This window comes from Schistocerca americana, chromosome 2, assembly GCF_021461395.2.
Source record: "Schistocerca americana isolate TAMUIC-IGC-003095 chromosome 2, iqSchAmer2.1, whole genome shotgun sequence".
NCBI lineage: Eukaryota > Metazoa > Arthropoda > Insecta > Orthoptera > Acrididae > Schistocerca > Schistocerca americana.
In genome coordinates this window covers 656,059,560-656,076,788 of record NC_060120.1, presented here as the reverse complement: position 1 = coordinate 656,076,788, position 17,229 = coordinate 656,059,560, and the positions used below count along the sequence as shown (strand labels likewise).

General features: G+C 43.3%; 1 protein-coding gene across 1 annotated transcript in view; it reads right to left on the bottom strand.

The window, feature by feature from the left end:
- Positions 1-17,229, bottom strand: part of LOC124594290 (glutamate receptor ionotropic, kainate 2-like) — a 285,982-nt gene that overhangs the window by 53,967 nt on the left and 214,786 nt on the right. Inside the window, exons 13-14 of the mRNA XM_047132653.1 lie at positions 11,280-11,417; positions 1,885-2,083 (exon numbers count right to left, since the gene is read on the bottom strand). Of these exons, the coding sequence (XP_046988609.1) occupies positions 1,885-2,083; positions 11,280-11,417 (337 nt within the window). The remainder of the gene's footprint in view (positions 1-1,884; positions 2,084-11,279; positions 11,418-17,229) is intronic.

Sequence of the window (17,229 nt, the reverse complement as noted above, 5' to 3'; positions counted from 1 at the left end):
CCCTTATTGATCAAGAAAGCTCCGTTTTCACAGAAATCACTTTATTCGTGATAATTTGTAACTTAATTTCTAATGCATATTGATCCGAAAGAATAGGGGAATAACACCTCTGTACTCAAGGAACATCACTATTTACATTCACACTTGCCATGATGCATGAAATTCGTTGAGGCCAGCGGCGTTATTAGGAAATTTATAAAACAGTTCTCTCTCAACTTCAACCACATTAATTTTCCAATATTTCTCGATAGAGTCAACAACGTATCTGAATAATCAAAGAACTGAAAAACTTGTTGCCGGTCATCGTTAACTACAATCCACGATATTTCGACTGAACACGTGCCAGTCATCTTCAGGTGAGTCATCGAAGTCTTCGATACTTCACATGAAGATGACTGGCAGGTGCCCACTCGATATTTCGTGAATTGTAGTTCACGACAACCGGCAGCAAGCCCGAGACTTCTTTGAATATTCAGTTCGCTGAGAAAAGCGACTCAAAATAAACGAAACGAAGCTGAGAAGGTTTATGAGCGTCATAATTACGTTATCGTCATCCCCCGGTCGCTTGAGAAAGTACCTGTGATTAGTATTTAAGTTCGCTGACTTAATAATTTATAACGGTTTTTCCCTAAATTTGTAACTCCGATCACCTTTTATCGTTAATTATATGTGGTTATTGAATACTGACATGTTACTACTACTCCTTGAGGCCGTGCACTGTCTTTAATCTTCATCTAACATCAGTTGCATAGACGATTCCAAACAAGACAAGATTTTACAACATGTAGTAGAAATTTGCTGTTTGCCACTAATATTATGCTACATATTATTATATAAATTATGGGAAAGCTGGGAATGTCTGTAAGCATAACTGAATTTATTTGTTGTTATGCAAGCAAAAGTTTTTTTGCTCGCAGTTCGGACTGTGCTGTAATTTTTCGGAAAACTTCGTAATAAAATCGTAACAACTGTTTCCGATTAGCACATAATATAGTTCAAATGGCTCTGATCACTATGGGACATAACTTCTGAGGTCATCAGTCCCCTAGAACTTAGAACTACTCAAACCTAACTAACCTACGGACGTCACACACATCCATGCCCGAGGCAGGATTCGAACCTGCGACCGTAGCGGTCACGCGGTTCCAGACTGTAGTGCCTAGAACCGCTCGGCCACTAGGGCCGGCCATAATATAGTTATCAATCTCTTTAATACAATGGTTGTACAGAGCAGAGTAATGGTTACAGGATTTCTTGACTGTCGTTGGCCGTTGTATGTCCGATGCGCCAGCTACGTAATCGTTTCGAGCCGTTTCTGCATCTATACTTCGACGCTGCCGTAGTTCTCGCTTTAAATCAGCAGTGGACTTTTAGGCCTTTTGGATCGCTTACGATGCGATCCTTCCTCTGACTTCCATTCTGTGTAATTCCGAGCTTATTTACTAGCCACATGAGACGACATCTTCCATTATTTTGTAACATCAAAACAAATACTGTGTGACAAACACGTATAAACTTGATTCATTCGTTGTGGGCTCTACAACTATTTACGCATTACTAGTCTCGTTGTTACTAGCGATGCAAATCTGACGGTATTTTGTCACACAGGAAAGCCAGATCGACGAGAGAATTTATCAAATGATGTAACACCCGTTGTTTTTCACTCGTGTGAGGTGATGACTTAATTATCACAGCACTGGCAGGAAACAAAATTTATCTCGTACACCAGTTCTGTTTTACGTATTACATTAGTCCCGCGAACTTTTGTACGTCTCTCTGCGTCACCTGAGGATGAACCCCACCGTCCGTTTGAGAGCTATGGGCCATATGAAAGTGGTTATCATACAAAGCTTTTTTTTTACATCATTGTGCTTCATCCCTTACCTTGAAGAAGCCAGCGGTGGAACCCGAACCGTAGAGGCCGTACTTGATCTTGCTCTGCTTGGCAAGATCGTTGACGCTGTTGATGGAAGACTCCATCCTGCTGCTGGTGAGGAACGCCGCCAGGTTGGCCGTGTAGGAGGCGAGCATGATCAGCTTAAAGAAGGCCCACATGCCCGCCATAATCCGTGTCGATACGGCCCTGCCAGCAAGAGAAACACATTCATAGGCTGATAGCGTAAGAATTATGCAGAAGCAAGGTTCAGAGCATCGTGCTCCCATAAATTGATTCAACGGCTTGTTTAAAAATGAGACTGACAAAAACTACGATGTAATTCAAAGAGTTTTTTAAACAGCGGACCAAAAATGTCTACGAGATAATATTGAAACCAGCAGCCACTAGAGCAGAGCTTTCTCTCACATTCACCACTGGGCATTGTGGCAATCAGTAGGGGTACATAAGAAGCAATAGAAGCTAGAAACGTAACTCGTCTATTCGTCGGGAAAAATACAGAATGCAGGCTTGAAAGACAACCTATGTTTAGATTAGATAATATTAATAGAAAACTGAAAAGTGTACGAACTGTGTGTTCCCAAAAATGTAATACTTACGACTTACACTGAAGAGCCACAGAAACTGGTACGCCAGCCTGATATCGTGTAGGGCTCCCGCGAGCACGCAGAAGTGGCGCAACACGACGTCGCATGGACACGACTGTCTGAAGTGGTGTTGCAGGGAACTGACATCATGAATCCTGCAGGGCTGTCCATAAATCCGTAAGACTACGACGGGGTGGAGATCGTTTTTGAACAGCACGTTGCAAGGCGTCCCAGATACGCTCAATAATGAACTCTATCAATTCTGGACATGTGGGGTGTCACTTTGTCCTGCTGGAATTGCCCAAGTCCGTCGAAATGCACAATGGACAATATTGGATGCAGGTGACCAGACAGGATGTTTACGTACGTGTCACCTGTCAGAGTCGTATCTAGACGTATCACGGGTCTCACATCACTCCAACTTCACACACCCAACACCGTTACAGAGCCTCCACCAGCCTTGACAGTCCCATGCTGATATACAGGGTCCATTGATTCATAAGGTTCTCTCCATACCCGTACACGTCCATCCGCTCGATACAATTTGAAACGAGACTCGTCCGACCAGGCAATATGTTTCCAGTCATCAAAATCCGAATGTCGGTGTTGACTGGCCCAGGCGAGGTGTAAGGCTTTGTTTCGTGCAGTCATCAAGGGTACACGAGTGGACCATCAGCTCCGAAAGCCTCTATCGATGATGCTTCGTTGAATGGTTCGCAGGCTGACACTTGTTGATGGCCCAGAATTGAAATGCGCAGCAGTTTGCGAAAGGGTTGCAGTTCTGTCAAGTTCAACGATTCTCTTTAGTCGTGGTTAGTCCCGTTGATTCAGGATCTTTTTCCGGCCGCAGCGATGTCTGAGATTTGATGTTTTGCCCGATTCCTAGAATTCACGGTACACTCATCAAATGGTCGTACGGGAAAAAACCCACTTCATCGCTACCTCGGAGATTCTGTGTCCCATCGCTCGTGTGCCGACTACAACACCATGTTCAAACTCACTTAAATTTTGATAACCTGCCATCGTAGCAGCAGTAGCCGACCTAACAACGGCGCCAGACACTTGTTGTCGTATCTAGGCATTGCCGACAGCAGTACCGTATCCTGCCTGTTTACATATCTCTGTATTTGAATACGCATGCCTATAGCAGTTTCTTTCGCGCTTCAGTGTGTATCGATTACAGCATGTAATGGGTTATGCTTAGTATAGGACAAACATTTTAACACGAGGCATGTGTTCTGCCGATGAATACCTCCTCACAGCCACATTCTTCAAATATACCGTTGCGTTTAGGTAAGCGACCATCGATACTATTCTGTAGCGTATTTGGATGAAATTTCTAGTCAAGTATTGATTCTATGTCATTTTAAAGCATCTGTATGCAACGTTGAGAAAAATATCCGAGTTAAAGTATGATGAATCGATAATATTTTCCAAAATAGCCTTAGATCGGGAACTTATCGCTATAGAGCTATGACCATAATACCACATCCAATCAGCGACGAATATGCAGAAGTTTGCCCGCAAGCGTAAGTGTTCCGTTGTGTCTAGCACTGAAGTTTTGTGCTGTAAAACCAGATCAAAGAGCGCCGTTTATCGGCGCTGTCGCAGCGTATATGCAACGTAGCGAGACTCCGGTGCAGGTATGTTAGCAACGATACGTAGGTGAGGATTACTGTGTCATTCGTTCTTTCCAACCTGCGTGCGGTAGATACGGAAGCGTGAACTATGGCGACGTTATGGCCACATGCTTCCAAACAGCACCTTTTCTTGTCTACCGAAGGACAGACGCTGGTAGACATCCATCGGAGAATAAAGAATGTATATGTGGCAGCATATTTGCCGAAAACCAGCGTTTTGGAATGGTTCGCCAAGTTCCGTGCAGATCGCGATTCGACTCGAGAAGCCAGACGATCTGGGAGGCCAGCCACGCGGAAGTTATCCCAGTTCAAGTGGGAGACACTCGAGCATCCACCCTATAGTCCTGACCTCTCCCCATGCGATTATCACGTCTTCGATCCCTCGATAAATGCTTTCTGCTTCTACATCTACATTTATACTCCGCAAGCCAACCAACGGTGTGTGGCGGAGGGCACTTTACGTGCCATTGTCATTACCTCCCCTTCCTATTCCAGTAGCGTATGGTTCGCGGGAAGAACGACTGCCGGAAAGCCTCCGTGCGCTCTCGAATCTCTCTAATTTTACAATCGTGGTCTCCTCGGGATGTATAAGTAGGCGGAAGCAATATATTCTATACCTCATTCAGAAACGCACCCTCTCGAAACCTGGACAGCAAGCTACACCGCGATGCAGAGCGCCTCTCTTGCAGAGTCTGCCACTTGAGTTTGCTAAACATCTCCGTAACGCTATCACGCTTACCAAATAACCCTGTGACGAAACGCGCCGCTCTTCTTTGGATCTTCTCTATCTCCTCTGTCAACCCCACCTGGTACGGATCCACACTGATGAGCAATACTCAAGTATAGGTCGAACGAGTGTTTTGTAAGCCACCTCCTTTGTTGATGGACTACATTTTCTAAGGACTCTCCCAATGAATCTCAACCTGGCACCCACCTTACCAACAATTGATCATTCCACTTCAAATCGTTCCGTACGCATACTCCCAGATATTTTACAGAAGTAACTGCTACCAGTGTTTGTTCCGCTATCATACACTCATACAACAAAGGATCCTTCTTTTCATGTATTCGCAATACATTACATTTGTCTATGTTAAGGGTCAGCTGCCACTCCCTACACTAAGTGCCTATCTACTGCAGATCTTCCTGCATTTTTCTGCAATTTTGTAATGCTGCAAATTCTCTGTTTACTACAGCATCATCCGCGAATAGGTGCATGGAACTTCCGACACTATCTACTAGGTCATTTATATATATTGTGAAAAGAAATGGTCCAATAACACTTCCCTGTGGCACGCCAGAGGTTACTTTAACGTCTGTCTCTCCATTGAGAACGACATGCTTGCTAAAAACTGATATTCCGTAAGCTCTTAGTTTGTTTATCAGGCGACAGTGCGGAACTGTATCGAACGCCTTCCGGAAGTCAAGGAAAATGGCATCCACCTGGGAGCCTGTATCTAATATTTTCTGGGTCTCATGAACAAATAAAGCGAGTTGGGTATCACACGATCGCTGTTTCCGGAATCCATGTTGTTTCCTATACAGTAGATTCTGGGTTTCCAGAAATGACATGATACGCGAACAAAAAATATGTTCTAAAATTCTACAACAGAACGATGTCAGAGATATAGGCCTACAGTTTTGCGCATCTCCTCGACGACCATTCTTGAAAAATTGGAACTACCTGTGCTCTTTTCCAATCATTTCGAACCTTCCGTTCCTCTAGAGACTTGCGGTACACGGCTGTTAGAAGGGAGGCAAGTTCTTTCACAAGTTCTTTGAAGGATCGACGAGTCTTCTCGAATGAGGATGTGCAACAGGCAGTAATGGACTTCTTCACTCAGCAGGACACCGTGTTTTACCAAACGGCTGTCTTCAACCTGAAGCGTCGACAGGATGAATCCCTCACTGCGCACGCCGATTTTGCCTAACGGGCACATCGATTCTGGGCTGTACGGCCTTCGAACGGAAACCTTTTGATCGCCTGTTTTACTAAGCTGCTGCTGTATTATGCTGCAATGGTGGCGGCGAGAATATTGATTTTGCAGTAAAAAAGATTTGATTTGAAAAAAAAAATTGTCTGAAAGTTACCTTGCATTTTCTTTTTCACCTTCGTAGTAGTTCACACTTCGTGATCTACTTTAGTGTTAGAATAAACGTTCATCCATTGTCTCAGCAGATTAGCAAAAATTAAAACATGTGGCCATTATGTTTCATTATTAACAGCATTGCACCTTACAGTGCCACTTCTCGCCTACACTACTGGCCATTAAAATTGCTACACCAAGAAGAAATGCATATGATAAACGGGTTTTCATTGGACAAATATATTATACCTGAACTGACATGTGATTACATTTTCACGCAATTTGTGTGCATACATCCTGAAAAATCAGTAGCCAGAACCACCACCTCTGTCCATAATAACGGCCTTGATACGCCTGGGCATTGAGTCAAACAGAGATTGGATGGCGTGTACAGGTACTGCTGCCCATGCAGCTTCAACACGATACCACAGTTCATCAAGAGTAGTGACTGGCGTATTGTGACAAGCCAGTTGCTCGGCCATCATTGACCAGACGTTTTCAGTTGGTGAGAGATCTAGAGAATGTGCTGGTCAGGGAAGCAGTCGAACATTTTCTGTATCCAGAAAGGCCCGTACAGGACCTGCAACATGCGGTCGTGCATTATGCTGCTGAAATTTAGGGTTTCGCAGGGATCGAATGAAGGGTAGAGCCACGGGTCGCAACACATCTGAAATGTAACGTCCACTGTTCAAAGTGCCGTCACAGCGAACAAAAGGTGACCGAGACGTGTAACCAATGGCATCCCATACCATCACGCTGGGTGATACGCCAGTGTGGTGACGACGAATACACACTTCCAATGTGCGTTCACCGCGATGTCGCCAAACAGGGATGTGACGATCACAGCATCAACCTGGATTCATCCGAAAAAAAGGCGTTTTGCCATTAAGAACCTTCAACATCGCAGCGCGTCAGCAATCGTTAGTTAATATATTAAAAAACTAAAAACCCGCCTCGACTGCGAAAAAAGCACCTAGTGTTAACCTAGAGTTCGGCGTAGATAACTACACCTTCTTCAGAACAACAATAAAACCCACAAGTGCCTAAGAAGACCTTTGTCAATGATTAAAAGATCACCATAACTATACATTTAGCGTCGACAACACCCTGCCTTCCATTTTTGAGCACTTCAAAATGTTCCTGTACAGTGAGAAACTCCCACAAAGTTATAGGCGGCTGCAGGCAGGCAGCCTCTTGTCATAAGAATAATCTGGAAGCCTGTATTGTTTCATCGACTTAGTGGTAGAACACCGAATGTGTTGGTTTTGGTCCCCATAGGATAGAACAAAGTCGTCTCCAACGGATCCGAACAGCAACTGCTGCATCTGGAGATTTTAGAAAGTGATTCAAATGTCTCTGAGCATTATGGGACTTAACATCTGAGGTCATGAGTCCCCTAGAACTTAGAACTACTTAAACCTAACTAGCCTAAGGACATCACACACATCCATGCCCGAGGCAGGATTCGGACCTGCGACCGTAGCAGTCACGCGGTTCCGGACTGAAGCGCCTAGAACTGCTCCGTCACCGCAGTCGGCGGAGATTTTAGAGCTCGAGGCACTGCGCTTCGTACAAATACGGCTACTACTGCTCTGCTGGCCGGATCATTTGCCTGGCGTGTCGTTTGCTGATCACATCTGGGATATGGGTTATCATTAACCATGTCGCCATGGTTCTCCAGCATCTTTTGTTGGCGTTTTGTAGACTCGTATACAAACCACACGAAGACACATCAGCATATCCAGCTCATCATTGATTTCAGGGCATGATGTCTGGAGATTCTGATCGGAGCACGGGAGGCTTCGTCACTAAAACTACATTCGCAAGGTCAGAGTTCATATTCAGCTGTGTATTCATAATCATTTACGTACTCTTATGTTCATGCGAACGGCTGAAAGCAAGGGGAAACTACAGCCGTAATTTTTCCCGAGGACATGCAGCTTTACTGTATGATCAAATGATGATGGCGTCCTCTTGGGTAAAATATTCCGGAGGTAAAATAGTCCCCCGTTCGGATCTCCGGGCGGGGACTACTCAAGAGGATGTCGTTATCAGGAGAAAGAAAACTGGCGTTCTATGGATCGGAGCGTGGTATGTCAGATCCCTTAATCGGGCTGGTAGGTTAGAAAATTTAAAAAGGGAAATGGATAGGTTGAAGTTAGATATAGTGGGAATTAGTGAAGTTCGGTGGCAGGAGGAACAAGACTTCTGGTCAGGTGACTACAGGGTTATAAACACAAAATCAAATAGGGGTAATGCAGGAGTAGGTTTAATAATGAATAGGAAAATAGGAATGCGGGTAAGCTACTACAAACAGCATAGTGAACGCATTATTGTGGCCAAGATAGATACGAAGCCCACACCTACTACAGTAGTACAAGTTTATATCCCAACTAGCTCTGCAGATGATGAAGAAATTGATGAAATGTATGATGAAATAAAAGAAATTATTCAGATTGTGAAGGGAGACGAAAATTTAATAGTCATGGGTGACTGGAATTCGAGTGTAGGAAAAGGGAGAGAAGGAAACATAGTAGGTGAATATGGATTGGGGCTAAGAAATGAAAGAGGAAGCCGCCTGGTAGAATTTTCCACAGAGCACAACATAATCATAGCTAACACGTGGTTTAAGAATCATGAAAGAAGGTTGTATACATGGAAGAACCTTGGAGGTACTAAAAGGTATCAGATAGATTATATATTGGTAAGACAGAGATTTAGGAACCAGGTTTTAAATTGTAAGACATTTCCAGGGGCAGATGTGGACTCTGACCACAATCTATTGGTTATGACCTGTAGATTAAAACTGAAGAAACTGCAAAAAGGTGGGAATTTTAGGAGATGGGATCTGGATAAACTGAAAGAACCAGAGGTTGTACAGAGTTTCAGGGAGAGCATAAGGGAACAATTGACAGGAATGGGGGAAAGAAATACAGTAGAAGAAGAATGGGTAGCTTTGAGGGATGAAGTAGCGAAGGCAGCAGAGGATCAAGTAGGTTAAAAGACGAGGGCTAGTAGAAATCCTTGGGTAACAGAAGAAATATTGAATTTAATTGATGAAAGGAGAAAATATAAAAATGCAGTAAATGAAGCAGGCAAAAAGGAATACAAACGTCTCAAAGATGAGATCGACAGAAAGTGCAAAATGGCTAAGCAGGGATGGCTAGAGGACAAATGTAAGGATGTAGAGGCCTATCTCACTAGGGGTAAGATAGATACTGCCTACAGGAAAATTAAAGAGACCTTTGGAGAAAAGAGAACGACTTGTATGAATGTCAAGAGCTCAGATAGAAACCCAGTTCTAAGCAAGGAAGGGAAAGCAGAAAGGTGGAAGGAGTATATAGAGGGTCTATACAAGGGCGATGTATTTGAGGACAGTATTATGGAAATGGAAGAGGATGTAGATGAAGATGAAATGGGAGATATGATACTGCGTGAAGAGTCTGACAGAGCACTGAAAGACCTGAGTCGAAACAAGGCCCCCGGAGTAGACAACATTCCATTGGAACTACTAACGGCCTTGGGAGAGCCAGTCCTGACAAAACTCTACCATCTGGTGAGCAAGATGTACGAAACAGGCGAGATACCTTCAGACTTCAAGAAGAATATAATAATTCCAATCCCAAAGAAAGCAGGTGTTGACAGATGTGAAAATTACCGAACTATCAGTTTAATAAGTCATAGCTGCAAAATACTAACACGAATTCTTTACAGACGAATGGAAAAACTAGTAGAAGCCAACCTCGGGGAAGATCAGTTTGGATTCCGTAGAAACACTGGAACACGTGAGGCAATACTGACCTTACGACTTATCTTAGAAGAAAGATTAAGGAAAGGCAAACCTACGTTTCTAGCATTTGTAGACTTAGAGAAAGCTTTTGACAATGTTGACTGGAATACTCTCTTTCAAATTCTAAAGGTGGCAGGGGTAAAATACAGGAAGCGAAAGGCTATTTACAATTTGTACAGAAACCAGATGGCAGATATAAGAGTCGAGGGACATGAAAGGGAGGCAGTGGTTGGGAATGGAGTAAGACAGGGTTGTAGCCTCTCCCCGATGTTGTTCAATCTGTATATTGAGCAAGCAGTAAAGGAAACAAAAGAAAAATTCGGTGTAGGTATTAAAGTCCATGGAGAAGAAATAAAAACTTTGAGGTTCGCTGATGACATTGTAATTCTGTCAGAGACAGCAAAGGACTTGGAAGAGCAGTTGAATGGAATGGACAGTGTCTTGAAAGGAGGATATAAGATCAACATCAACAAAAGCAAAACAAGGATAATGGAATGTAGTCTAATTAAGTCGGGTGATGCTGAGGGAATTAGATTAGGAAATAACACACTTAAAGTAGTAAAGGAGTTTTGCTATTTGGGGAGCAAAATAACTGATGATGGTCGAAGTAGAGAGGATATAAAATGTAGACTGGCAATGGCAAGGAAAGCGTTTCTGAAGAAGAGAAATTTGTTAACACCGAGTATAGATTTAAGTGTCAGGAAGTCATTTCTGAAAGTATTTGTATGCAGTGTAGCCATGTATGGAAGTGAAACATGGACGATAAGTAGTTTGGACAAGAAGAGAATAGAAGCTTTCGTAATGTGGTGCTACAGAAGAATGCTGAAGATTAGATGGGTAGATCACATAACTAGTGAGGAAGTATTGAATAGGATTGGGGAGAAGAGAAGTTTGTGGCACAACTTGACCAGAAGAAGGGATCGGTTGGTAGGACATGTTCTGAGGCATCAAGGGATCACCAATTTAGTATTAGAAGCCTGCGTGGAGGGTAAAAAGCGTAGAGGGAGACCAAGAGATGAATACACTAAGCAGATTCAGAAGGATGTAGGTTGCAGTAGGTACTGGGAGATGAAAAAGCTTGCACAGGATAGAGTAGCATGGAGAGCTGCATCAAAGCAGTCTCAGGACTGAAGACCACAACAACAACAACAACATGTTCATTATATGTCTTTTCACGTACTAGTAGCCTTCTATGTATTCAATTTTCCGAGAGATTTTGTATTTTTTCGAATTTTTTGTAACAGGTTCCTTATGGAGATCCAGCAGCGAGTAAACACTCACTTGGGCATCTCCTCACCGCCTCCTCCCAGAAGCGCGCTGCCGGTGAACCACAGGATGTTGGACATGCTGAACTGGTTCTCCAGCTCGTTGCAGTTGGGATCGCGAGGATTTGCCTTCTGCCACTCCATTGGCGCCGCCCTGAAACACCAAGCAACACGTCATATATACAGCTGTACAATGAACCAGAGCTACAACAAGTGCGAGTCAAATGACGACTATAAATTTTGGTGTTCTCTTCCTCACATTCAGTTAACCTTCCCTCCAGATACACATTTTTTCGATAATCTATTAAAACAGTACTGAGAGAAAAAAAAATCTACTAACAACTTCACGTTCGAACGTGTCTAATCACCAAAAGATTCTCAGGTAACGTATTAAGTTGTTAGTACGTAGGCGGCAACAATATATAAGCGATGTTTTAACTTTCGATTGACTTATATCTAACTGAATGATATTGTATTAAAATTCTCTGAGCCACTCACCGAAATAAACCAGAGATAAATATGTTTCTCCCTCCTTATATATCTCTATACTATAAATCATAGACTATTAGCTTTTCAGTAATCTCGAATAACTAGAGCGTGTTTTGTAGAAACAAAATCTTAATGGATTCACCACTAAATAATGGTGCTTGGATAGTTAAATTGTATGCTTACTTTGATAACTTGTTTTGATGGCAACAGAGACTATGCACGAACCGGTAACTAGGCAAAACCGTTCTGTTATAAACACATCGCTAACCAGGCAAGCCGATTCTATTATAAACCTAGTATATCTCTATTTTTGGCACCGTTTTAAAAACGTGCACAACTCATCGATCTCTAAATAACAACCTAACGATTATTTATTTATTTTCCCTCACAGTGCACGTAACGCAAAAGCTCTCCATTTCCACAATTAACGAGCATTTTAATGCTAGGAAGTATAATTTACGTCGATGCCAGCGACACATCCGTAGCCTCCGACTTCACTTCTTGTTTAATGTTGATTTACGTAAATTAAAATTTCTCTTTCTTTTATAAGCCATAACTGTTACAAAAACTACTAGTATCATTCACTGTACCTACGCTGATAACATTATCTCCTTTTTATTATCTGCAGATGCAAAACACCTAGTAAAATTATCTCATAGAAATGGACATTTCTCAAGCAAAGAACAGATGACATTTTTCGGTAAAATCTAACGTTCGACAACAACTAGTATCTTTTCTTTAATAAAATTTTCATTTCTCTAGGTTTCATTATTTTTCAATTTCTGATATTCTTTTCTCTTTTGCTTTATTTTCTTTTACCTTTCAGATTACAAGCTGTTTCTTTTCCAATCTTGAAACTTCAGTCATTTCTGAGGGTGAAATTCCATTTATTTCCCATCACATATACGTGGGCTCCAAATTTATTTTAAATGTCTGGGCTTCATATATAGCTCTTTATTTCATCATCGAAAGGACGATACGAATGAACGAGGGCCATCAGAAGTTAAACCCACATGAAACAATAGCATTTCATAAAAAGAATGAAACAAAAAGCCTATGTGCCACCATCACTTTAGCCCATAACTTATAAAATGCTTCACACAGACCCACTGTAAAAAAAAAAAAAAAAAAAAAAAAAAAAAAAAAAAAAAAAAAAAAAAAAAAAAAAAAAAAAAAACCACACACACAGACCCATTGTAAAAAAAAAAAAAAGAACGGCTCTGAGCACTATGGGATGTGTCCCATAGTGCTCAGGTCATCAGTCCCCTAGAACTTAGAACTACTTAAACCTAACTAACCTAAGGACATCACACACATCCATGCCCGAGGCAGGATTCGAACCTGCGACCGTAGCGGTCGCGCGGTTCCAGACTGAAGCGCCTAGAACCGCTCGGCCATACCGGCCGGCAGACCCATTCTCGTTCCCTACACTTATTGCCCACTCGTCACTTACAACTGGAAGTAATAATATAACAGTATTACTGGTCGTTTTTGGAGCATCACCTGCCACCAGCTTTGCGAAAGAAGCGGCGACACTTTCTGCGCAGCCCACCCATCATTTTGCACGACGATGCGCGGGCGCATATAGTGCAAGCTGTGGCTGCTCTGTTCGGTCGATAGGACTGGGAAACACTGTACCATCCACCATACTCCCCGGACTTAAGTCCTTCTGATTTTGATTTGATTCCGAAGATGAAGGAACCACTTCGTGGCATTCGCTACAGAACTGTTCCAGAGATTCGACGGGCAGCAGACCGCTCCATTCGCACCATCAACAGAACAGGCTCTGCTAACGGTATACTACGCCTTCCACATCGCTGGCAGCGGGTTCTACACAACGCTGGTGACTACTTTGAAGGTCAGTAACAGGTGCTAACATGTAACTCTTTTGTATCGGCTGTGAATAAATAGTCGCAACTATTTAAGTTTCAACCCTCGTATATTCCTGTTTTTTCCGTGCTGTGTCGGGCACCCCCCCAGGCGGTGTATTGGGGAAAGGATCCCAGATGTAGGTGGCACCACGGAAAAACAATTCCTGGGGCGTATCAAAACCAGAAACATCTGTGGCATGTGTATTCCAGTGGAGTGACCTGCTGAAGACTCTGTACCCCATGTTAGTGGCGGCCTAGAAAATTAGATCGCCAATCTGTTCTGAAGCAAAAGTAGCGATTTTACTTTAAACCAATAAGTCTTATATGATGAGTAATGCTAACCTAAAAAATTACGGATTAGTCCCTCTATTATTGGACCTAATGTTCATAATGCAAGACATCTGCACGTCTGCGCATATAACTGCCGATCACTTGCAGGTGAACATAGACCAAGTGAAACTGAGGACGAGTTGAAGGAAATCAAACTGTCAGCTGTTGATCTGAATGAAGTACGTCATAAAGGGAAACAGTGTGTAACACTTTAACATTAAAGTCAGAAAACATTTTGTGCCACTCCGGAGAACCAGATAGAAGAATAAGTGATGTGGGTTTCCTTGTAAATAAGAGCATAATTGATAACATGTAGGAAAAGGCATGTGAAATAGGATAACACGGATTTTTATAGAAATATCAAAGAGATACAAATTACAAATAGTACAACTATATGCTCCTACTTCAAGCCATTCTGACGATAAATTAGAAGCATTTAATGACGAAATAAAATATGTACACGATTAAAGACGGGTCTATCACTTTAACCTGGATAACTGGAGATTTAAATGCCAATGTTGGTATTTAAAAAAAGGATGTTTCCGAAATTGCCACGAAATCGATGAAAGGAATGAAAGAGGAGGACTCTTGTTCAGGTTGCCGAAGAGAGTAACTTATTAACCGATAACACTTTTTTAAGAAACAACTAACAGAAAATGGACATGGGTAAGTCCACATCATGAAAGTCTAAATGAAGTAGATTTTACAGTTGCAAACCAAAACAAAATAATCAAAGACGTTTCAGTTGTAAACCAATTTAATACTGATAGCGACCACGGATTGCTAAGAATGAAAGTAGACATAAACATCCAACAAGAAGTACGGGGACTAAGATCAGTGGAAAAAAAAATTATCAACATGTATAACCCGACCATATACACGTCCTACATATGGCAATTAATCGAGTAAATGAATATGAAAGGTCACTACCTATAGATTTTATAGACGTCAAACAAGCTTTTAATTCTATCAGTCACACTGCACTTACGCAGACACTGACCGTACAATGTGTGGAACAAAGTACAGAAACATATTACGTTACGACTGTGATACCGCAATAGATTCTTTTAGCATAGTAATTTTCCGTTAAAAGAGCAGTAAAGTAGGGTGACTTTATATCCCCGAAACTATTTATAACGGTCCTTCAGGTAGCTATGTGACAAATTAATTGAAGAAGTGGGAATTAGAATAAGATTTAATAACTTGAGATTTGAAGATTATGTAACAGTCCTAGCAACAATGCGAATACCAAGCGCAAGAAGTGGTTAACATTTTGTTTTTCTGTTTTTTTTAATCATCCGTGTTCTGACTACCTCGGCTCCTCCGACCGTCAAGGGTTATTTTGCTGCCTAGGTAGTAGAATTCCTTAACTTCATCTACTTCATGACTATCAGTCCTGATGTTAAGTTCTTCGCTGTTCTCATTTCTGCTGCTTCTAATTATTTTCGTCTTTCTTCGATTTACTCTCAATACATATTCTGTACTCATTAGACTGTTCATCCATTCAGTATATCAAGTAGTTCTTCTTCACATTAAACTGTAGACAGCAATATTGTCAGCGAATCTTATCTTTGATATCCATTCACCATGAATCTTGATCCCAATCTTGAACTTTTCTTTCACTTCCCTATTGCTTCTACGATGTGTAGGTTGAACAATAGGGCTGTAAGAATACACCCCCGCCTTACCCCATTTTTATCCGAGCAATTCGTTCTCGGTCTTCCAGTCTTATCGTTCCCTCTTGGTTCTCGTAAATGTTGTATACTACCTACACTCCTGGAAATTGAAATAAGAACACCGTGAATTCATTGTCCCAGGAAGGGGAAACTTTATTGACGCATTCCTGGGGTCAGATACATCACATGATCACACTGACAGAACCACAGGCACATAGGCACAGGCAACAGAGCATGCACAATGTCGGCACTAGTACAGTGTATATCCACCTTTCGCAGCAATGCAGGCTGCTATTCTCCCATGGAGACGATCGTAGAGATGCTGGATGTAGTCCTGTGGAACGGCTTGCCATGCCATTTCCACCTGGCGCCTCAGTTGGACCAGCGTTCGTGCTGGACGTGCAGACCGCGTGAGACGGCGCTTCATCCAGACCCAAACATGCTCAATGGGGGACAGATCCGGAGATCTTGCTGGCCAGGGTAGTTGACTTACACCTTCTAGAGCACGTTGGGTGGCACGGGATACATGCGGACGTGCATTGTCCTGTTGGAACAGCAAGTTCCCTTGCCGGTCTAGGAATGGTAGAACGATGGGTTCGATGACGGTTTGGATGTACCGTGCACTATTCAGTGTCCCCTCGACGATCACCAGTGGTGTACGGCCAGTGTAGGAGATCGCTCCCCACACCATGATGCCGGGTGTTGGCCCTGTGTGCCTCGGTCGTATGCAGTCCTGATTGTGCCGCTCACCTGCACGGCGCCAAACACGCATACGACCATCATTGACACCAAGGCAGAAGCGACTCTCATCGCTGAAGACGACACGTCTCCATTCGTCCATCCATTCACGCCTGTCGCGACACCACTGGAGGCGGGCTGCACGATGTTGGGGCGTGAGCGGAAGACGGCCTAACGGTGTGCGGGACCGTAGCCCAGCTTCATGGAGACGGTTGCGAATGGTCCTCGCCGATACCCCAGGAGCAACAGTGTCCCTAATTTGCTGGGAAGTGGCGGTGCGGTCCCCTACGGCACTGCGTAGGATCCTACGGTGTTGGCGTGCATCCGTGCGTCGCTGCGGTCCGGTCCCAGATCGACGGGCACGTGCACCTTCCGCCGACCACTGGCGACAACATCGATGTACTGTGGAGACCTCACGCCCCACGTGTTGAGCAATTCGGCGGTACGTCAACCCGGCCTCCCGCATGCCCACTATACGCCCTCGCTCAAAGTCCGTCAACTGCACATACGGTTCACGTCCACGCTGTCGCGGCATGCTACCAGTGTTAAAGACTGCGATGGAGCTCCGTATGCCACGGCAAACTGGCTAACACTGACGGCGGCGGTGCACAAATGCTGCGCAGCTAGCGCCATTCGACGGCCAACACCGCGGTTCCTGGTGTGTCCGCTGTGCCGTGCGTGTGATCATTGCTTGTACAGCCCTCTCGCAGTGTCCGGAGCAAGTATGGTGGGTCTGACACACCGGTGTCAATGTGTTCTTTTTTCCATTTCCAGGAGTGTATTTCCCCTATAGCTTATCCCTATTGTTCTCAAGATTTCGAACATTTTGCCCAATTTCCATTGTCGAACGCTTTGTTCAGGT